Source organism: Oculina patagonica, chromosome 13 (assembly GCF_052425735.1).
Source record: "Oculina patagonica isolate OP01 chromosome 13, crgOcupat, whole genome shotgun sequence".
Lineage (NCBI taxonomy): Eukaryota > Metazoa > Cnidaria > Anthozoa > Scleractinia > Oculinidae > Oculina > Oculina patagonica.
Window position 1 is genome coordinate 23,793,948 of NC_135770.1, and position 24,291 is coordinate 23,818,238.

Here is a 24,291-nt window from a genome sequence, read left to right on the forward strand (position 1 = left end):
GACGCCATTGTCAAGGTGACACGTATAAAATTCAAATCATAAAAAAGTATTTAAAGCAGTGCTAGGGCACATTAACATAACAGAGAGTGCGAAAATAAAAGTACACAAATACCTTTTGCAATATAAATTTTATACATACGTCACCTTGACAACGGCGTCACGAAGACAGCAAAACGTCGCCTTTTATCGTTAGTTGATGCTGTCGGATTTTTCAAATACAACAAAACCGCTTCGATGCACTTGCCCGCACTGTATACATACCAATACATACGACTGGCTCTCCATAACGTTAATTAATATCTCATATGTCATTAAACCTTTAGAATGTCAAGATGCCCTTGGTATGGAGAAAAGAGAAATCACAGACGAACAGATTACTGCATCTTCACAAGCAGACTTGTATCACGCCGCGATACAGGGACGATTGCACTTCCCAGAAGCTGGTGGACATGCAGGGGGTTGGGTAGTGGGCATACTTGACGATAAACAATGGCTCCAAGTTGATCTGAAAAATAAATACGCTAATGTAACAGGTGTAGCGACGCAAGGAAGAAGTGGCTTTGCTCAGTGGGTTACCAAATACAATCTGCAGTACAGTGATGACGGGGTGAACTTCTATTACTACATGGAACAGGGACATATCTCAATAATGGTAGGCTTAATTTACAAGCGAGTTCGACTTCTTTCCTTTATAAAATCTATTACAATAAACAGCTAGCCGGACATGCGAACAGAAAAGAAGGAACACCCAGAACATATCCTAGATACATAACGTTCATAATGATATATTTTAATTTAAATAATTATGCGCTTTTGTAAGTTTCTGAATTTGTCTTTCGCTCAGTTGAGGTTAAAAAATTATGTCCGCCTCTAATTAGCATATTACGTATTTTAGTCAACTCTTAATTTGATCTTGCTGATGTAGGATTTTGTGGGTAATACAGACCAAAACACTGTTGTTTACCATGAAATAAACCCGCCAATCACGGCACGCTATATCCGTTTCCGGCCAGTAACTTGGTATGCTCGCATAGCAATGAGAGTGGAGCTGTATGGCTGTATTAAAGGTAATGTAGAAGATCTCACCTCTTATTGGAAATTATGCAAGAACATTACGTGTTAGTTTGCAACATAGAAAATTCATATGATTTTAAACACTCCTTATCCATTTGTAATTATCATTATTCTCGTGGATGGAGACAGGCTAGGAAATGCCTGGCGCCTAATACAAAAACATGACCATGAATGGCCTGAACACTCAACGGAGGACGTTTCTAGTTTATTTAAGTTCGATTGTTCTCCTTATCACTGTAAATCCTTGAGATGACTCCTGAAGCCTTGCAACCAGTCATTAACGGTGTAAGTGGTCAATACGATTTATCAATTTCATTCGACTCTTCAGTGTAAGCAAATAATTGTTTACTGGTAAAATTTCAGATGAAGATGAATGCGACAATGGAAGACACAATTGCAGCGTGAATGCGCAGTGCTATAACACGTTTGGCTCATTTAACTGTACTTGTCTTCAAGGATATTCAGGAGATGGTGTGCAGTGTCCCGGTACGTAGGAGCCACATTTATAATTTGCTTCATTTTGATTAGGTAAACTTCGCTTCGTTTGTTAAAATTGGAATTTTTGTTTGTTAGTTTTTTTGTTTGCCATTTTTGCCAAGTGCCAGTAAAAGTATAGGGGCTAAGGTATTTCACTTAAAATTTGGCCCTATTCTTCAATTATTTACAGACATCTGAAATAGTCTATAAATTCAAAGGCCAGCAAAACAAAGACTTCATATCAGATCGATTCGATTGCTGTTTCGTTGATTATTGGTATATGATTGGTTCTTTCGCAGATCTTGACGAATGCCAAACTGGCACGCACGACTGTGATTTGAACGCTCAGTGTGGCAACAGTATTGGGTCGTATAACTGTACTTGTCTCCAGGGATATTCAGGAGATGGCCTGGAATGCAACGGTATGGTTATAGTTTATGGGTTCGTATATAATATACTTTGGGAGAAGGATTTCCGTCCTAGTTATACATAGCTTTTGAGTTACCCCGCAAGATAAGATATTTTCCAATAGTCCAGTAGAATGACTCCAAATAACTTCCTACTTCCTTTCACTTTGACATCTGATCCACACTTAATTCAAAGCTTTACAAGATAGCCGAAAAACCCAAATAACAACAACAACAAAAAATTGCAGGCTTTTAACTATATGTGACGCTGGCCCTTTTTGTCGTTACGTCAGTAGCCGTACTATGCCATCGGGTCTGTTAGTAAGTCCGTCAATTTTTTTCATGGGTGTTACTGCTGACCGTTACGTTGTCATAACGCTTCTTTAGTGAAAGAAGAAGAAGAGCTAAGCCCGAAACATATGGAACATCTAACTTTTTTTGAAAGGCTCTTAATACTCATGTAGTAAGAACTTAGTTTTTAACTTTTGTTCTCTTACGAGTGCCACGTAGTACACGGAATATTTTCCTTTTATCACTTTGTCGGAACGTATACGACATTGCAGGCTTGGCTTCCCATGTCCATTAGTCTTCACGCATGGTTTACCAAACAAAGAAAATGGCGTCTTTTGTATACCCTTCAAGGCAATGTTTTCTCTCCGTTAACGATTAAAAGACATCTATCGCAAGACACAGCACGAAACTTAACCCAAGCTATGAACTATTACTTAAATGGAGTTCTCAGGACTTGCACGCTCAGCTAAATGCGATAGTTTCAGAAAACACTTAGAAAATGAAAATAAGAAAAAAGAAAATGTAAAAAAAAAAAAAAACCGTGATACAGTGGATTCGAACCCGGAGTCGAACGTACCATGGGTGACTGCTCTAACCACTAGATAACCAGTTCACTTGAATTTTTAAATTATCAATTTTAAGTACAAATTGTGCTTTCCACAGACCTGCGAAACTTATTTTTTAACGTTTTTTGACATATTTCCAATGTTTGTAACATATTTTCTGTCCAAATCGCGAAAATGAAACACCGGTAAATACTGTCTCTTCAAAATTGCGAAATTTAACACCAGCAAAATTAAGTACCAGTAAAGTACTCTCCCATAAACCTAAAGATACAACTCGTCTCTCATCGTTGTCGTTCTTATTTACTACAGACAGTAACCACATGTCCTCTTAGAGGGCTTTTATTAGAAAAGGAAAGTTAACGTGGAATTACTTGATAAAAAAAACAATAGTACCATTTTATAGCACTGTGTCCTTTTCACAGATGTCGACGAATGTCAAAATGGAGAACATAACTGTGACGTGAACGCTCAGTGTAACAACACGCTTGGCTCACTTAACTGTACTTGTCTGCAAGGATATGAAGGAGATGGCGTTTTCTGTTCTGGTAAGACTGCATTCTTGTTTATTTTATTTTCTTTGTTTGACTTTTGTCCTCTTTAGAAAAAAAACCTGAACCAGGTATTACTTAATAAATTAAATAATAGTACCATTTAATGCTGCTGCTTTTTTAAAAATAATGGCAATGTGCTTTTTTCCCAGATGTGGACGAATGTCAAAGTGAAGAACACGACTGTGACGTGAATGCTCAGTGTAACAACACATTTGGCTCATTTAACTGTACTTGTCTGCAAGGATATGTAGGAGATGGCATGAACTGTTCAGGTAAGGCTACATCTATTTTTGCTTTGTTTGTTTGTTTGTTTTTCTCTTTCGTTTTGACTTGTTTTGTTCTAACTTGTTTGACAGTTGTACGTGCCGTTCACAACAGAATGTGAACCAGATATTACTAAATGAATCAAAAAGTAGTTAATGGCTGGCACCGTTTTCCTTTCGCAGATGTGGACGAATGTCAAAATGGAGAACACAACTGTGACGTCAATGCTCAGTGTAACAACACGCTTGGCTCATTTAACTGTTCTTGTCTGAAAGGATTTTTTGGGGATGGCGTGAACTGTTCAGGTTTGACTGCTTTCTTTTTTGTTGTTATTGTTTGTTTGCCGCTTGTCTTTTTCAAAACAAAAAGTGAACCAGGTATTACTTTATGATCAAATAATATTTAATACTTAATAATATTTTATATTTTATAATATTTAATGAACTGTTCAGGTTTGACTGCTTTCTTTTTTTATTATTGTTTGTTTGACGCTTGTCTTTTTCACGACAAAAAGTGAACCAGGTATTACTTTATGTAACACATAATGTTAAATGTCTTTTCCTTGTTATATTTATGGTACGCTGGGATTTTTGCAGATGTTGATGAATGCCAAAATGGAGAACATAACTGTGACGTGAACGCTCACTGTAGCAACATGTTTGGCTCATTCAATTGTACTTGTCTGCAAGGATATGTAGGAGATGGCATGAACTGTTCAGGTAAGGCTACATCTATTTTTGCTTTGTTTGTTTGTTTGCTTTAAATTTTTTTCTTCCGTTTTGTCTTGTTTTATTCTAACTTGCTTGGCGGTTGTACGTACCGTCCATAACAGAATGTGAACCAGACATTACTAATTGAATAAAAAAAAAGTAGTTAATGGCTGCTCCTTTTTTAAATGGCACCGTTTTCTTTTCACAGATAAGGACGAATGCCAAAATGGAGAACATAACTGTGACGTGAACGCTCAGTGTAGCAACATGTTTGGATCATTTAATTGTACTTGTCTGGAAGGATATGAAAGAGATGGCGTGAACTGTTCTGGTAAGGCTACATTCTTCTTAACTATAGTTTGTTTGACGCTTGTCCTGTTCACAAAAAAGTGCACGAGGTATTACTTTATGAATAAGGTGATATTTAATATTTGTTCCTTGTTATCTGAATGGTACACTGGCCTTTTGGTAGATGCTGATGAATGTCAAAATGGAGAACATAACTGTGATGTGAACGCTCAGTGTAACAACACGTTTGGATCATTTAACTGTACTTGTCTGCACGGATATGTAGGAGATGGCGTTAACTGTTCTGGTAAGGCTGCATTCGTTGTTTGTTGATATCTAATGAGAAGTTCTTTCTTCATGATCAATGGTACCGTACACTGTCTTTTTCGCTGATGTGGACGAATGTGAAAATGAAGAACATGACTGTGACTTGAATGCTCAGTGTAACAACACGTTTGGCTCATTTAATTGTACTTGACTTAACGGATATGTAGGAGATGGCTTGAACTTTTCTGGTAATGCTGTATTCATTTCTTATTAGCTTCGTTTGACGCTTCACCTGTTCACAACAAAGGGTGAACCAGGCGTTACGACATTAACATAATAATATTTACTGACTGTTTCTTGGTAAATGGCAGCCTTGTCTTTTTGCAGATCTGGACGAGTGTCAAAATGGAGAACATAATTGTCACGTGAACGCTCAGTGTAATAACATGTTTGGCTCATTTAACTGTACTTGTCTGCCAGGATATGAAGGAGATGGCGTGAACTGTTCAGGTAAGGCTGCATCTATTTTTGCTTTTGTTTGTTTGCTTTTTATTTTTTCGCTTTCGTTTTGTCTTGTTTTGTTCTAACTTTTTTGACGGTTGTACGTACCGTTCACAACAGAATGTGAACCAGACATTAAAAAGATATAAAAAGAAAAATAAAAAGGAAATATAAAAAGGCAAAGATATAAAGGACATGGTGTAGATTGATCCGGTAAGGCAGCGTTTCTTTTTTATACCTTGTTTCACGCTTGTCCTGCCCTAGCAGAAATTGAACCTGCAGACAATACGTTACCAACCAAATATGATTTGATGTCTGTCTGTTCGTTGTTATCAAATGTGCTGGTATTTAACAGCGATTCGTGACGTAAACGATCATTGTTACAACACAATATTAAAAAAATGATAGATTTTTAAACGATTCATTGCACACCTTAGTTAGGCGGTCAGAGGGCTAATAATTAAAATTGCTTGGTCAGAGTCCGGTTCCTTTTATCCTTTCCGCTTTCCGCATATTTCTGTAAAAATCTTTTTCAGTCGTTTACATGTAATATTGTAACCGCCCATACAAATCTCCCGCTCATATTTTATCTACTACATAGAGTTAGTTAAAATTTAATGGCTCTTTTTTATGTAGTCGGCAAATTCCTTGCGTATACTGTAAAAAAAATACTAATCAAAAGAGAAGGAAGAGGGGAAAAGTCATCTGTTTGTGTTAAATTCCATAACAGCTAATTAAATTGTGTTGCATTCAAGGTGTGCTAAGAAAATTAAATGTTTGAGGCCGTAGGTGGAGTTATCTAAAAATTCGACGTAGCTTGCATATAGAGGCAGGATTTCGCTCGCAAGTGTTTTGTTTATAGGTAAACGAGCCTCGAACGAGAGCGGCAAAGCCGCGGGAACAGTGCGGAATAGTGGGAATATTGGGATCCCCAGTTAAAATGTAACTAGACTTTTTAAAACTTGTTAAAATTGAACTAAACTAGAAGCAGTGATAGAATAAACTAGAATGAAACTCAACCAACAGACATCGATGAATGTGCAACCAGAACCCACAACTGTCATGGAGTGGCTAACTGTTACAACAATGAAGGTTCCTTCACCTGCAAGTGTCAAGAAGATTATACTGGTGATGGACTGCATTGTGAGCCCATGGGTGAGTGTTTACTTTTCCATTTAGATACAGAAATATTTACTGAATCAACCTTTGAATCAATCGATAAGTTGATCAATCATTCAATTTCTTAATCTCTCGATCGTTTAATCGACCGATCACAGTGAGTCACTCACTTAATAGAGACATAGAGGATAATACATGGTTGCGCGGAGATATGAAATTTATCTTCGAGTGTTCAAGTCGATAGCTCACGAGTGAGCGCAGCGAACGAGTGAGATATCGGATTTGAACACGAGAAGATAAATTTCATATCTCCAAGCAACCATGTATTATTCTTTTTATTATATAAACCTACTAATTACGACGTTTTTTACGATTTTCCGAAGATTTCCGACCATTTTCCGAAGATTTCCGAAATTTTTCAAAATGTTGTCCGAAGGTTGTACGAATGATTCCGAACGTTTTCCGAAAATTTCCGAAGTTTTCCGAAGTTTTCCGAAGATTGCCGATGAAGATCCGAAGATGTTTCGACTTAAGATCGATTTTCTTTGGCCCATTGAGCATTGAAACATGGCAAACTCTGCAAGCTGATTGGTCAAAATGATATCACACATGTGTGGATATCATTTTTATCCACACATGTGTGATACCATTTTTCTCAATTTGCTACCACTCGCTAAAACACTGCAGTTTATATAATAAAAAACATTAATTAAAGGAGCAGTTTGAGTTTATCAGACCATATCCTACAACTACGAGTAGTTCATTTCCTATTTCAACATCATCTTTACAAGTTTACCGAGCAGCATGTCGAAGCATGAGAAGTTATTTCTTGGTGAGAATAGCATAAGACGTTATTCTTATTTCGTTCCATTCCAGACGCATTATTTACTATTACCGCACGCGCGTAATTATATTCCTGAACGTGTTTATTTAATTATTCACAGGAGACTTCCCAGTGACAATCGGAAAAATTTCTAAGGACAAGTATCATGCCACTCCTGTTGAGCGGTCTGCCAAACGTCTCCACAAAGCGAACATTGAAGGTTTACCCGAAGGTGTTATCGTTTTAGAAAGTGTCTTGGAATGGCGTCTGGTAAGCGAAATGGAACTGTTGTCCTCAGCAGAGGGAGCCTTGGTAAGTGAAGGAACAGAAGAGTGGACCATAAACAGGAGATCCATACCTGTCGGTGTCTATCAAGTCAAATTTACGGCTTTATTAACAATCTACGATCCTGCGTTTCCACGTTATCTTCGTGCCTTTAACTATGGTTTCATCGAAATCACCGCAGCTCCTATAAGAGTTATTATCGACGGCGGAAGGAAAGTCCGTTGGGGATCAAATGAAAATGTAACAGTGAATGGTTCGCTGAGTTATGACAGAAATATTGGTCCAGGAGACCCCACTGGGCTCAATTTTACATGGTCTTGCCGTGATTCAGCAGCAAACGCTTCTATGACAATGGAGTCTGTTGAATGCATTCATTCCCTTGTCGAGGAAGCAAATGTAACCTCCTCTGTCAATATCAGAACTAGCCAACTAGAAGCTGGAAAGACTTATGTTCTAAGATTGACTGTGACAAAAGCTGAGAGAAGCTCCTTCGCTGAGATGTCTTTCGTGCTAGTAGACGGAAAGATACCTCATGTTTTTCTCAGGTACATGAAGATAGAGAAAATAACAATAATTATTTTTTTCCAAGAGGGCACGGTAACGAATCCTGCAATCTGATTGGTTATTAGCGCGGGCAAGATTCTCCTATCTCTGCCCACGGGCCACGGTAACGCTTTCGTGAGTTTCATTTCGCGGCGAGACGAACGAACCCATGACAGTTTTGCTCTCCAAAATGATTTAAATCGATGTAGTTGCTCACCAACCGTTGTAAATTTGAAAGGGAAAATTAGCAGTGGAATTAAAGACCTTGAAGTTCTCCAAAAGGCGAGTATTTATTCTCTTTAGTGACAAAATGAAGTTATAGTTTTATGGCCGTGGTTTGCCGATCGTTGTTTGTGCATTCGCACTGATTTTCACGCCATTGCGGTTTACTGCAAGTCGCCGGTTTACAGACTCGATTTATCCTTTCAAACACCTTGCTTCTCTGCTACTTTTCTCCAAAACCGAATACTGCTTATCGCCATTCAAGAAAATGAGATGCTTTATTAAAAAACAGTCAAATTAATTCTCGCAATATTGTGCCGTCACTGTGCAGGCGACCAAACTACACATTTCAGCTTCATTCAGTTTCACTTTCGCAAACTTTTTGTCAAAACAGAATACTGTGGGAATCAACACAGAGGTTTTTGACTCGTTAAATACAAATGTAAATAGCTAAGTGCTTTCCAGTCCGAAAAGTAAGTTTAATTAACTAAAGAACTCACAAGCCGAAATGGAGTTAAAAGTGTTTCGCAACTCGCTGATTGCTCTGTTCTACATTGTGCTTTTCTTATTTTCTTTTTTTTTTTTTCAGATTAAATTGTCCTTGAGTACTGTTCGTTTTAGTGAATTTATTTTGTTTGGCAGTAAGCTCTTATAGCAAACAGATCATTATTTACTCTTGCCGTAGCTCATTTATGGCGATCGACTCAACATTGGATGCGCGCGTATATAAATACAAACACATTTGGCAAGAAAGTCTTTGTAGGTTTTTTAGGTGTTTTTTAATCAAACACATTAAAGTAGGAAAAAAATAAATAAGTTATTTACCGGCTTAGGGTCGGTCCGTATAGTGAAAAACTGTGACCTCGGCCTTGGAAATGCTGCCCTCGGCCTGCGGCCTCGGGCAGCATTTTCAAGACCTCGGTCACAGTTTTTCACTATACGGACCTCCCAGCCGGCAAATAACATATATTTATTAAGTTTTATAATAAACATATAGGCACGCTAAGCGCGCAGGAGTTATTTTTTTCAATTTATGAGGTGGCTTGGGGTGAGACTGGGTGATTGTCCTGTTGGGATGGTTTATGTCATGGGTTATGCTATTTGTGTATTTCGACCCTCGGTATCACTTTTTGCACAAAATTTGCTTGTAAGCAAAATAATTTTTACGTGCACTTTATTACGTCAGAATTGTTTTACTCAAGACGTAAATTTTCACGTCGTGATTTAACTGAAAAAACAGAAACTAACTTAATTTTCAAAATGTCACGAAATGGCACGTTCTTATTCTGTTTAAAGAGCTTATTTTGTTGCTAGCTTTAACGTAACGGGATACTTTTGTATACTTTTGGCTTTTAACCAAACACTGCAAGAAAAAAGAAAAAGCCATGTCTCAAATTTTAATAGTCATTAAACGAAAACTTATAAACAAAGTAATAAAAAAAGTAAATCAAAAACCATCTTGTCTGAAAAAAGGCTTTAAAGCGCATGCGCAGTACACCTGGAGTATTTGTTTTCTCACAGAACCATTTCAACAAAAGATTTTGTTTCTTTTAAAAGATCTCAAAACGTAAATTCTCATTCAACGAACAAGAACTAATTGAGTTGAGAATGGCACGCTCTTATTCTGTTTTTGCTATCGATCGTAGTTGTTTTTTCATTAAATGTTTTAAAAGTATAAACACAAACGCCACTTCTGAATTGGTGAATTGAGCAAGACGCTTTAGAGACGAATTAAATTAATTGCAGTTTGCAGTTGGCGCCACGGAGTCTCCGGTAATATTTAGGAATCTAAAGGGGATTCCTTTCCATTTTTTCGACTCTGTAAATATACCCACAGTATTAATAACATAATGTCAACATTATTCTAAAATTCTGCTTTCTGCAAATGCTTTATGTATTTTTTACAACGAACAGGAAAGCTAGCCTTTCCAAAATGAACGTTCGAATAAGACGAATAACAATTTTGTGTTAGGCCTTTTGCTGACGGCGTGTGTGTTGTAAGCAGACGAACGTTACAAAAAAAATAATCCAGGATTAATTCACAACACACCAATTCCACCTTCTACAAATCTAAAATCGTCGAACGAAATCGCTCACTACAACTGTGCCAAATTACTTTCCCTTTCTGACTGACTACACGGTCCATCACGCCGCTAAGGGCATGCACTTAATTATTTGGATACTTTGGATGTCTCTATGGGAGTAAACAAGTATTAATTTCGTATTTTTCCTCATTTAGATGCTATGTAGATTGTGGACCAACCATTTCTCCTTCGAACAAATTCCGAGTGGCATCAAGATGTGTGAGCTCTGCATGCAGTGGAGCAGTTTACGAATGGCGCTTAAAAAAATGGAATGGCACAACCAAGTTATGGCAGAATTTGCCTATTTTACCTTATATGACTTCAACTGGAGTAAACGCAGCCAATATAGTCTTCAATAAAAACGCATTGCCATTTGATTCTAAATTCAGTTTAATGCTCTCTGCAAAACCTCAAACAGGAAAAATAAATTTTGCCGTGCTTGACTTTTATACGGAAGGAGAACCGCACGGTGGATACTGCGAACAGTCGGACACTGAAGGTGTATCACTTGAAACGGAATTTAGTTTTGAATGCTTTGAATGGCAAGATGAAAATACACCAATAACTTATGAGTTTCGCCTTGGAGATGAGCCAATATCTTACGGCATTTCTTCCAAGTCAGTACCAACAGTTTTACCGGCAGGATCCCCAGATGACGATTACAAGTTACAAATTAACATTATTATCAAGAACGCTGTCTATGTGGCGGTTGTAGAGACATTGATTGTTAAGGTAATCAATTTCTTTGTGACATCATTTGCAGTTCTTACAAACCATCCTGCAACGTCGAAAGGTTGGCGGTGCAACCATGTAGCTTGAAATACGTCAACACGATACAGTAGACCCGGAACTAAAGCTGAAAACCCAAGAATACAATAGAGTTGATTCTCACTCTATTTTTTTACTTCCCTCGCCTGAACTTACAGTAAGGACCGCCAATCAAATATCTCAGGGAACAGCAGCTCTTAGCTCGTACCCAAAACGAACGTCTCGTTTCTTATTCTCATTTTTTGCTTTCAAAGGAAGTGTGTCAATATCTTATATTAGCAAAAACCAAATATGGAAAGCGAGACAGTCTTGGGTGAGATTAACGCTGGCATTCCGTAAAGGTGTGGATGTGGTCTTTTCTGTGAGTTTTCGTTATGCCAAGACAAAAAAAAAAAAAAAACAGGAAAAAAAACACGTCCAAAGATTCACCTCCACATTCATTTTAGCTTAAATCGTTTCATCTTATCTTCTTCAGGTCAAGCTATCCCCCAAGTTTGATCCTTGTATTTCATCGGCGGAAGTAATATTGAACGAGATACAAGCCCTTGTGCTTGGAAATAACAGTAAGCTGGACGTATTTCTAAGAAAGGGTGAAATTAACAAGGCTGCCCAGCTGGCCATATCTGTCCTACAGGCTGTCAACTATGAAAAATCGGACTGTGGACAAGCTCTAAATCAAGGTGTAAAAACATTGGTAAGTGTACACGAAGCTAGGGGAAATCATTATTTAAGAGATTGGTTGAAGGACATTTAGTCGCATACAATGAATACGATAAAACCTGATTTCAACTAAACCAGCGTATTTGCCTATGGTCGCACAATTTTTTAAATAAACAAGTCAATTACCAGTGGTAGGTAACAGGTGCATTTGCGTGCGTAGCTTCCAACGAAAGGAAATCTTAAGAAGAAGAAAGAACAACAACAAAAGCACGTAATTATTTCCGCTTTCCTGGTCGCTGATGTTCCTGTATTGTTGTTTTATCCAAACTATTGTCTATACAGATAAATTTTGCAATGTTTTTTTTTTATCTCGTCTCAGATTTCAAGAAAGTTAATATCAGAATTTGCAGACACAGCACCCGAGAGTATTCAGATGTCGCGCGTGATTATGACAGTGTTAAACTTGGCCATTGAAGATCAACAAGGTCAATCCTGTGAAGGTAGTCAAAACACTGAGCTCAACAAGCTTTTTCAGGTACGGGCGCACTTTATACCCGATTTAGCTCTCCTTGGTCACTTGGTGCTTTAAATGGCAGAGCGTCCAACAGGAGAGCTACTTCATTTGCTTGTTTTTCAATTATTGACACCGGTCGATTGATATCTTTCTCATAACTATTTTACTAGGATTTAGCAATGAAACTTATCGATGACACAACGAACAAACTGGTATCTGCTCTTGAGGACATAGAGGAGCCTTCTTCTGCCGAGTTAGAGGAAACAGCTGCTAGTATTACAAGATGTATCAAAAATGTTCTTTGGTCTGCTTCATGCACGGTCCAAGACAATGGAACACTAGAAGAGGTAAGGGAATCTTCAAAGGTAAATAACGATATTAACTCAAATAGTTGCTACACTTAAACAGTTTCACTCTGTTCCGAACGTTATTAGTATAGCTGCGATAGAACACCAAAAAACACCAAAGACGGGTATACCTTATTCTGCCTAAACTATTACGACCCACCTTATTATGAGGTTTGGAAATGGAAGAAGGGCTAATGATCCGATGGATTCAGCTAACTATTTTTTTTAAATTTTACTACAAATTGAGCCACACTTAAGTACTTACTCATTAACCTGTTACTGCCGCATCATGACATTTACTTTCTTCACCTAAATGGAATTCATTTTATTATTTTAATGTGGCATATATTCTGTTAATTGCAGGATGTATCGAAAAAGGCTTTGCAAAAACTGAACACCATGACCGGAGCGTTTTTCTCCCGCTTGGTCGCGTCCGAAGCTCTTGTCATTAATATACCAAACTTGGAATTAATTCTAAAGAAGGTTGCCACTAATGATCTAAAGGGACTCGTTATTGAAGGAGCATCTGCAAAGTTCAAGCTGCCAGAAAACTTTGTAAGTTTTGAAGAAGAAAACATTAACATTAAGGTATGGGACATATTACAGAACTTGTTTTTATTTCACCTTTTTTTTTTACTACTGTAAATTGATGCGGTGAGTTCATTGACTTACGTTTAATAGTTAGCCGAAACCAAGCAACCAAAGCGGCTGTTTGTGGTCCTTCGATTTTTTTTTCATCCATTGCCACCCAATGTCATATGCATATTTTCTGTAAGAAATTGGAATGTATATGAATTTCTCGGCGATATATCATTATTTTTTGCCTTCATTTTTTTTTTTTAATTCTTCGTTATTCATTGCGTTTAACTGAACTTTGTTTGAAGAATCATCACTCAGAAATGACTAGCAGTATTGCTACTTCACGGGATAGGAGAAGAGGATGGTAGAGAAACTTTTAAGTGCTTTATTCAGGATCTTAACATAATGAATGCCCCATCTTCCCTCCAAAATAAAATAATATTCGAACCATGAACGATCTTGAGTCCAGCGAGATAACCAATAGGCCACTGCGTCTACCTCAGACCGCAGTAAGTGTTAATTTAATTTTTGAGAGTCTAGTTCAACTCGCGTATAAATGTTACCTTCATGATTATTTTCTCTATTTTTGCAGATGATGGCTTTTGAGTTCAATCCTTTTACCTGGGACAAAACCAGTAAAATGATCAGATCTAGTGTAATTAGTCTCGAACTTCAGAGCAGCAATGCAGAAACGATTAGCGTATCACACCTCGATAGCGACATTGAGATGATCATCCCGATGCACGGGCTACCGATGAATACGAACAACATGGCGGAATACGGCTTCTTAAAGCCAAACATAATATCTACCCATAGTTATTACGCAGAACTAGCAGGAGTTCCTGTTTCTCTTAAACTGGGCGCACAAGTTAAAGACATCGCAATTGAAATCTTTGTGAAATTTGGATCAAGACCAACTATTCAAGAATTTGATTACAACTTTGTCGTTCAATTTAAGTCAACATGTGAAAGTCAAAGAAACTTTGAGCGGAACGAGACATCCTGCCCTCTGGAAGAGACTTCCGTCACACTTGTGCCGTCTGAGCCAAGTCTTCTTTATGTCGGTCTCTTGTTCCTCGGAGCTACAAATGCCAGTGAACATTCCAGAAAGAGACGATCGTGTTTTGGTCGTGGTCGTGAAAGACGGTCATGCGTTGATGTTAAGGATCCTCCACCTAAGGAAGCTTATAAAACGATTGTTCCGCAATATGACCCAATAACAGATGTCAACTACACTTTAAGTATTACTCAATCAAGTTGTTTGTATTGGTCTGAAGATGAAAAGAAGTGGTCTTCATATGGTTGCAAGGTAATTAGTACGGACAATTTTACGTTCTTTGATCGCATCATATTACCTTAATTTCACCTCGGTTTCACGAAGGGTTGCTGTATAGCTAATTTCTCCGAGAAAGAAAAGACGAAGAAAAAAACATAAAGTTACATTATCAATTTAACAAAGAACAAAGCCCAAGTCTTTAACATCATTCTCTTCCTAGAAATGCAAAACGTGACACAGAAGTTTTAAAACCAAAAGGCGAACATGTTCGCAGAATACTGTAAATCTTTTTTATATATTTTTTTAAACACATGCGTTTTTGCATTTTTTCCGATGTCAATTTCATAGCATTCAAAGAAACTTCACTCCAAATACATGCCCATATAACGACTCGTTCAACACGGTGTCTGAGGTTGGAAACTATGCTTTAAGACAATTTTTCTAGCTCTTTTTTGTTTAATTATTACCCTACTTTCTCTTGAAATCATTTTGGAAATATTATTTCATTTCTTGATATGTATTGTCGAAGGTAAAATAATGTAGCTTGAGAATACTGACCGTGAGACTTGTTAGTTTATGAATGTTCAAAAGTTACATTCCTTAAATGTCACTCCGCTAATTTGTTGAAGGCTTATCCAGTGGTGGACATCAATAAGCCTAGAGTGATGGTAACGAAAAAACAACAGTAAAGAATTTAATACGTTTAACTTAACTTACAACGGATACTTCTATCGTAGGTTGACCCAAGTTCAAACGCCAGCCACCTTAAATGTCTTTGCAATCACTTGACATTTTTCGGTGGAAACTTCATTCAAGCACCAAATGCCATTGACTTTGACAAAGTTCTTGTAGAGTTTACACGGATTGATGAGTCTGGCCATATTTCAGTTCTGGTGACAGTGGCAATTGTTTTTCTTCTGTATTTTGTTGTACTCGTCTTCGCAAGGAGGGCTGATAAGAAAGATGAAAACAAGGTAAATTTCGATGTAAAAGTAACACATTTTTCAACTAATCATGTCTCAGCTAATCACAGTTTCTAAGGAACTGACTGCATCGTAGGCATTATTATTCTTAGGCCATTTTAACTTCAATAAAAATAAAACACACTCTGTGGTGATAAACACGACAAGACAACGCATGTCGAAAAAACTTTGATTTTAAGAATTTAACGTTTCGTATGTTACAACATACATCTTCAGAAGTACCTTCATTTTCTTGCAAACGGTCACTTCTGAAGATGTATGTTGTGACATACGAAACGTTTAGTTCTTAAAATCAAAGTTTTTTTTTTCCGACATGTGTTTGTCACCGCAGTGTTTTTTTATTTTTAGTTTTATTTTTAACTGACTGCATATTACTTACTATCTCGCTTCTGTATATATCTACTTATTAAAAACTAGCAATGGTCTATTGCAATTCCTGCGTTTCGATTGGTTATCAGGCAATGGTATATGAGCTCATATACCATTGACCACAAATATGGTAGTCGATACGCGTCACCAAAAACAGCTGGCGAGCTTGAATATCGCAATTCTTTGAGCGTTTTTAATAAAGCAATTATTCCACTCGCGCTTGTTGGATATGAGATCGTTATAGCCATCTCTATCTACCATCTCATATCCAACGCGCGCTCGCGGAGTAATTGTTAAATATGAATGTGTTGATTTTTAGTGAAGCCCAAAAATATGTAAAGGGCGACTGAGCCACCGGTGCTTAAATTCCATAGCCATAGTTTCTTTCCTCCTCTCACCTCAAAATACACCGTCCAGGAATAAGAAAACCATGGCACCTCAGTATTTACCTAAGCAAATGGACAATCCTGAATGTAGACAATCCTACTTCGCTAACATTGTAATTATGTGCCTTGGGTATAATCCTGTTCCGCAGGATTAAGTGCTCTGTTGCTTTTATTATAGATTTGTCCTCCACGACATGTAACAATCACTGAAGAAGGAACCTATTTTTATGACTTGGTTATTAGCACTGGTGTTTGGAAAAATTCGGGAACAACAGCCAACGTTACCATCAGTATAAATGGCAAAATAAAGGAGCACAACTTAATTTCACTGCGAGGCAAAGACGAGTCCAGAGAAACATTTTCTCGAGGAGCAATCGATGGATTTGTCCTGATTACAGACGAATCGATTGGATCATTAACAGAAATAGCTTTAGAACACGACAACTCAGGAGAGGATCCCTCGTGGTTCATCGAGACTGTGACGATAAGTGACAGGCAAACGGAAGAACAGTGGGTGTTCCCCATAAATCGGTGGCTTGCGTTGGATAAAGATGACGGGGAAATAGAAGTTACGGCGGAAAACCGAAGTCACATTTCCTTCTCAGAGAAGCTTCGTTTATATTTTGGAAGGAAACTTGTAGACAGTCACTTGTGGCTCTCTGTCATTGGTAAAGCATGCTGTAGTACTTTCACACGTGCGCAGAGAGCCTCGTGCTGTCTTTCACTTCTATTCAGCGCCATGATTGCTAGTGCTATGTTCTATAACTTTGGTGGAGAGTCGGATGGAGCTATACAGGTTGGACCATTCAAGTTTTCTTGGAAACAGATTGTTGTCGGAGTGCAAAGTGGTATAATAGTCGCACCTGTAAACCTCCTGATAGTTTTCATGTTTAAGTACAGTAGACCAAGACGAAAAACCGGCCACAAACATAAAGAATCTGATCAGGACCATTATCTCGTGGATAAGATAAGGGGCCAAGGTTGCATGTTGCCTCACTTCTGTGTATACGTCGGCTACTTGCTCTGTTTCGTCACAACTCTAACGGCAGCATTTTTCACTTTACTTTACGGCTTTACGTGGGGTAAAGAGACGTCTGAGCAATGGCTTGCCTCCTTTCTGATTTCATTTAGCCAAGATATTCTCGTTCTTCAACCAACTAAGGCTATGCTGGCTGTCATTCTTATTGCATTGCTCTTAAGCAGAAACAGAGACCATCGTGAAGGATGCGAGGGATATGGAGATGTTCCATATAAGATCGACGTCGATCTTCTAAATGATGATCCAAAGCGCCGTTTTAAACGATATAAGTTGGAGGCTATGCGTGAGCGAACCAAAAAGGAGGCACAATTGACAGGCATGGTGAAGAAAATTGTCCTCCATTTAGTATTTTGGTTTTTCCTTGCTGTCGTTTGTTATGGTAATAAGAATGAAAATCGTTTTCTGATGACAACAGCGATGAGAAATCCAATAAAGAATTTCACTAAGGTAACTATACATACATTTTAAACATGTTATGGAAATTGCGGTTGTACGATTTTACGCAAGAGAAAGCGATATGGAAGAAATGCAACGTCTACGTTCGGGAAAGAAAATACTATAGTACTCACTTTAAATTTATCCGCATTTCAAATATAGATGCTTTCATGTACTTAACGTCGAAAATAGTACTGTAATGTCGTACCACGCAATATCCATAAAGCACACTTTAATATTAGATACTGCAGCATCTTTATATCTCACTTGTTTTGAACACTTCTTTTTATTACAAACACTAACAAAAAGCAAATAACTGCCTTGTATAAATCTGGCCAAGAGTAAAAAAAAAATTAAAGAAGGTTTTTTTAAGCCGATCTGGGGTTTTTTTCTAAATTTTCGGTGACATCTGTTCACCTTCATCAGAGTAAGTGAAAGTTTGTTGGTGCTCGCGCTACCAATCCGTGCGTTAGTGCGACGTTTTAATTTTGAATTAACGGCACATAAGCGCGAGGAAAAGCTTTGCGTTCGTTGATAGCGTCACTGTCCAAAGTGGAGTGCCATGACTCCAAGAAAAGCCTCTTGCTGTAATTGATTACAACACGCTCGAGGATCTGGGCGTCCTTCGGATGGATGTTATGTTCCGTTGACTCAGTATGCTGTTTAATTGCTGATTCGCTATTGCTCGCGTGGCCTGGATCATGTTCGGCTCCGCGCGAGGACCACGAGCGCTTGCTTTGCCAACGCAAGAAAGACCATTAGGACTTGCAGTCCTGCCGTACGTAAGGGGTGCATCGGATCGAGTTGGCCGTGTACTCAAGAAAATCCGAGTTCGGACGGCATTCAAGCCTGTAAGAACATTAGGCCACGTGTTCAGAAAGCCGAAGGATAGACCAGCGGTTAACCGAATAGCAGGAATTGTTTACAAAGTGAAGTGCCACGACTGCTCTTTTACGTACATCGGGGAAAGCAAGCGCTCGTGGTCCTCGCGCGGAGCCGAACATGATCCAGGCCACGCGAGCAATAGCGAATCAGCAATTAAACAGCATGCTGAGTCAACGGAACATAACATCCATCCGAAGGACGCCCAGATCCTCGAGCGTGGTGTAATCAATTACAGCAAGAGGCTTTTCTTGGAGTCGTGCCACTCCACTTTGGACAGCGACGCTATTAACGAACGCAAAGCTTTTCTTCGCGCTTATGTGCCGTTAATTCAAAATTAAAATGTCGCACTAACGCACAGATTGGTAGCGCGAGCACCAACAAACTTTCACTTACTCTGATGGAGGTGAACAGATGTCACCAAAAATTTAGAAAAGAAAAACAGATCGGCTTAAAAACCTTCTTTAAATGTCTTCTACCGATCGCACTACTGGTTCCAGTATTTTCAGTAAAAAAGTAATCTTTGGTTTCATTTTTTTAATTCCTTAACTTTAAGTTCTCGAACTTAAACTTGGAATATTCAACATAAAACTTCTATCTCAAAGAAAAAGGCAACGTGGCACAGAATTTAAATCAGGTTGCAAGTTCAACTTGTTATTAGACTTCAGAGAATTTTGCTTTACGGCTCCTAGTCTTGTAATCTTTGTACGATGGATGTGGCATGAATTTTGAAAGCCGTTAATAGAGTTAGTTGAAAGGTATAACGTGGTGGGGATGTAGGGAATTGAAGGAGAAGATAATATGGCTTCAAGATGTGTGTATGTGGAGAGGGGGAATTATGCCTAAAAGGCGGAAAAACTCATGTCTGGATATCTTTTGAGCTAATCCCCCATTTTACAGTTTTACAGTTTATTTCACGTTCATGCCTTAGGTAAATCATTAGATAAAAGTACAACTTTCCTGTTTACAGTGTGAAGTTTTTTTCCCGCAAAAATATGCCATAAAAGATCGAAAAACAATGTCGTTGAGCTCCAACGGATTAGGCAAAAAAATTGTGAGTCTCTCCCTAATGACCGTTTAAACTTGGACGCGCAACTGAACCTGCGCGACACACCTTAATGAGACTACCATAATTCTAATCGACGTCGTAGGCAAAAAGTTATTTATCTGTTATCTGATTGTTAAGTTAACTTGCTAAAAGCATGCATAGAAGAGATGGAATTTCATTATTTTGTAAACTGCATGCTGAGGGGTACGATGCTACTTTATTTTTTGCTGGTACACTGAACAATAGAAAGGTCTGCCTTGTGATTCTTATTTCAGGTCACTGACTCTCACAGACTATGGGAATGGTTAAAGCAAGAGTTTCTGCCAAGCATTTACAATCAAGCGTGGTACAATGGCCTTGAAGAGAAGAAAGATTTGTATATAGGGAACAAGAAGTCCATATTAATTGGCGTGCCATGGATGCGACAACTGAGAGTAAAAAATAGTAAGACATGAGTATTTAATAAGCTATGTTAACTCCTCTATTCAATAATGACTTACAGCAACTACATTTTTTATTCTTGAAACGTTTTTACCTCCATTTGGGACCTTGCTTTATAAAGTTATTGCTAAGAATCGATGAAGTTGTTGGTAGAAAACTTATTTTTCACTCAACCGATTACTTAAAAAAAAAAAACTACCTGTATAGCGACAGAACTCGTTTGCAAACTTTGTCGAAAAATAGCAAGAGCGAATATACATCGGCGTTTTAATTTTCACATATACGTCCAAGCGTTGACCCAGTCTTTGTTTAGAGCTATTTTAATAGTGTCGTAAAATGAAAACCAGATAAATCATTCTGACCAGTTACCGGCAAAGGAAACAGAGAATCCAGTGATCTTATCCAAATTCGAAGCAAGCACACCCAGCCGGCACGAAGCGCGGGAAAACATGTGTGACCGAGCCACGATGGGTTTGTTTGTTTGTTTGTTTCCCGATTTGATGATAAAGTAGCGTGACATTTTTAGACCAATTACTAATCGCAGTGAAACAAAAGCAATTTGAGCAAATGCTGGGTGACGTCAGGAAAATGCATGTGTATGTGTTATCCTGTCTATATCTTTATCTTTCTGTTCTTTCAAAGGCTCTTGTGCAACAAATCAACATAACATTCCCTTCTGCTACTACGACTACTCCCGTGAAGGTGAAGACACCACGTTGCTGAGTCTACCGGGATGGAAACCTCTTCCCCACAATACTTCCTGGTCTGAAGCTTTTACAATTTGTCCGAAGCCTTGGCGATACCAAACAGCTGAAGAACTAAACATTGGTCCGATAAAGGCGCCATACAATACATATGGAGGGGGTGGTTATCCTGCAGTGCTTGGGTATAACGAACACACTGCATATGTCGTCCTCAACGAGACTCTTGGTCAGGGATGGGTCGATCGCCAGACGAGAGCGGTGATTTTAGAGTTTGCAGTGTTCAACGTGAATACAAACTTGATCAGCATCGCTGTCTACTTCTACGAAGTGCTTGCAACCGGTGCTGCATTCCCTACGAGAAGAATCGAAACACTTGAGTTGTACAGTACAGAGTCAGGGGCTGTCATGTTCTATCTAATTTGTCAGTTTCTGTTCTTAGTCATGGTGCTCTACCACTTCATTATATTGCTGATACACCTTAACAGACAGCGCCTTGGATTTTTTAAGTCTGTATGGAATATGATTGACTTTGTAATGATTACCTCTTCCATTTCTTCAGTAGCATTGTACATGATAAGATCAAAGAGTGTCTTAAACAGCATTCAAACTATTCAGAAGAATCCTTTTGACATTGTGCATTTTCACACAGCCCTAGATTGGGCCAACCTTGAAAATGCCTCAATAGCTGTTGCAATTTTTATGGCGACACTTAAGCTTTTAAATCTCATTCGTTTCAATCCTCATGTGATTTACTTATTTTTATCTTTTCGTCAGTCCGTTGAATATCAACTGTCATACGTGGGTTTCTTCCTGATCATATTTCATGCCTTTGTCATATCAGGAATGCAGTTTTTTGGTAGAACAGTTTATTCCTACTCCAGTTACATGCAGGCAGTCATCTCACAATTTGAATTCCTATTAGGAAAGGCCGTTCCCATTGATGAGCTTCGCAATGAGAATCCTTTCCTTGGGCCAACTTTTGCGTTTTTGTACATGCTAACCACGACAATATTTTTTATGAACATGATAGTTTCTGTATTAAATGAATCGTATGCTGAGGCAAAAGCTCACGCAGAGGAAAGTGCAGCTGAGCTTGAAATGGCGCACTTTGTTGGCGAGCGTCTTGATAACATTTTTGGCCTAAAAAGTAAACCGCAGATTGAAATGAGGTTGTTTTGTGACGATTCAACGTATCTTAACATGTGCATTTCTGACGCAGAACCATTCTGTTTAAATTCACAAAACATCAGTCAGTGTACCGAAGAACGGATGGAAAGGTTGGAGAAACGAATATTTGCTCTTTCTCAATTGACAAAAAATATGGAATTTGATTATTTAGATGAAGAGATTGATTTCACTGACCTCCTTCATTCGATAATTGAGCCAGATACTCAAACTACTTATCTTTAAATTCTGAGTAGACCAAATGACCAAAAGGAGCCATTGAAAAGCGCAATTTGTTTAGTTAAAAGAAACTTTAATTCATTATGATTTCACTGTTACCTTTTTGAATTTGTGAAATAACAACAGTTGTAATACAAATGAAAAATTCAGTAATAATAAATAAATGAGAATTTACAGTGGCATCATCCACATAATGGCTCTTCTTTGATTGCACTGATTTGCAATGATTGAATTTTGAGTGTTGGATTTTGTGGAGGGAGGAAACCGAAGAACACGGAGTAAAACCCTTGGAGCGCAAGGACGAGAACCAAAAAGAAACTCAACCCACATATAACGACGGGTCTGGGAATAGAGCTACAGATCAAGGCTTATTCCATCTTATTACATGGTGAAGTAGTTCATGCCGGCTCATTTGTCACTTGCCAACTTGTTAATACAACACTTTTTATGCGGATATGTGTCTCTCTTATATACTTAACAAATACGAAGTGATTATTGTTGAATTATTACGTTTTTATTTCTTTTTTCCGTACTTTGTTGTACTGCATTCACGAAGTCATAGAGGACAATATGCTTGTTATTTAGTTTACCACTATACTGTAGATATAATAGCGCATGAATAGTGTGAAGTAGTTGAATTTGTTGCTGATACATTTCTCATAAAAGTTGGAGGTAACGAATAAAAGTTCCTCGATAGTTGAATGGATCTGTGAATTGTACGTTGTATTAAACCACGGAATGACTTTTTGTATGAATGATTTCGTAAAGGAGCACTGAATAAAAGTGTGGTGGATTGAGTCTTTTCCCCACATCGTCTGTGTTAATACCATATTTGAATAGTTCTTTCTTTGTCATCACGATTCTATGAATGAGCTTCAATTGAAATTCTTTTAGTTTTGTTTCTTTGCAAAGTTTTCGTGTTGACTTAAATATCTTTGCCCAATGTTCATCATTTAAAGAAAATATTTCGCTCCGTCTTTAAGGACCCATCTGACCTCAAGTGTGAAGAGATTGTAGAAGTCTCTTGATTTGGCTTTATCAAAGTTGAGTGTGAAATTTCTCTTAAAATGAAAGAGATGGTCGTTGCTTGTAAAGAATTGTTTATTAAATGTAGCCTGCGAACAGGCTTCCGAGTGGGGTTTCCGCGAGCGAAGCGAGTGGGGTGACGCGAGCGAAGCGAACGCGCGAACACGAGCGGAAGAGCGGGGCCTGAGGGGGAGTACGGGGGGCGCGCCCCGCTCTTCCGCCCGGTTAGCTCGCGTTCCCCTCTCGCTTCGCTCACGGAAACCCACTCGGGAGCCTGTTCGCAGGCTAATTAAATGACTCTATTTGTCTTGCTTTGCAGTAAAGAAAGTATTTACCAATAAGAAATAGGTGGTTAAGGGTTGAACAAGAAGACCCACCGTTCAGAACACCATACATAATGTCATTTTTCGAAAGGCTGATGGTGTTTTTGAATAGAGACTGATACCACTTAATGAAGTCAGACCAAAAAGCTCTAGCAGTGGGACACGATACAAATGAATGAAGGACTGTTTAGTCAGCGTTTGGGCAAAAGGGACAATGATGGTGTTGAACCATTTTCATTTTGTGCAAAATGTAGTTTGTTGAAGAAAGTTGTAAATGATCTTGTATTGAAACATATACTATTTAATTCTTTTTCGTCACGGAGAAGGGTACGATGTATATCTTCTGTCGATCATAGGTTTCAAAATCCACAGTCTATAATTTCAAATATTTGACGTCGTAATTGCATTGAAATAGAAATGTACCGCCGACACGGGAGAGGAACTGCAGCGGTATAAACTTTCATATCCAATGTGAATTTATTAAAAGTGGTCACATTTTTCGAATCTGTGCCTTCCGTAGGCACAATCTAATAATTAAAAATAACTAAAAGTGGCTATAAGCCACTAAACTCGGAAAAGTTATTATGAAACAAGAATCGAAAACAACAAACTGACAAATAAAGGTTCGCTAATAC

The 24,291-nt window shown here is 38.2% G+C and overlaps 1 protein-coding gene across 1 annotated transcript; it reads left to right on the forward strand.

The window, feature by feature from the left end:
- The first annotated feature begins 343 nt into the window (after positions 1-343).
- On the forward strand, positions 344-22,472 carry LOC144636233 (polycystin family receptor for egg jelly-like). The gene is made up of 21 exons (XM_078495391.1): positions 344-652; positions 926-1,067; positions 1,438-1,560; positions 3,238-3,360; positions 3,516-3,638; positions 3,813-3,935; positions 4,227-4,349; positions 4,813-4,935; positions 5,283-5,405; positions 6,423-6,551; positions 7,460-8,168; positions 10,628-11,204; positions 11,716-11,934; positions 12,280-12,435; positions 12,585-12,761; positions 13,125-13,349; positions 13,933-14,649; positions 15,354-15,590; positions 16,533-17,840; positions 20,034-20,202; positions 20,842-22,472. Exons 1-21 carry the CDS (start codon positions 344-346, stop codon positions 22,311-22,313), a joined length of 7,407 nt encoding a protein of 2,468 aa, XP_078351517.1. The 3' UTR covers positions 22,314-22,472.
- Positions 22,473-24,291: the final 1,819 nt, after the last annotated feature.

Coding starts and splice junctions, on each gene's coding strand:
- LOC144636233 (XM_078495391.1), top strand. CDS start 344: ATGGAGAAAAGAGAAATCACAGACGAACAGATTACTGCATCTTCACAA. Junction 1,561..3,237: donor AGATGGTGTGCAGTGTCCCG/GTACGTAGGAGC, acceptor TCCTTTTCACAG/ATGTCGACGAATGTCAAAAT. Junction 3,639..3,812: donor AGATGGCATGAACTGTTCAG/GTAAGGCTACAT, acceptor TTCCTTTCGCAG/ATGTGGACGAATGTCAAAAT.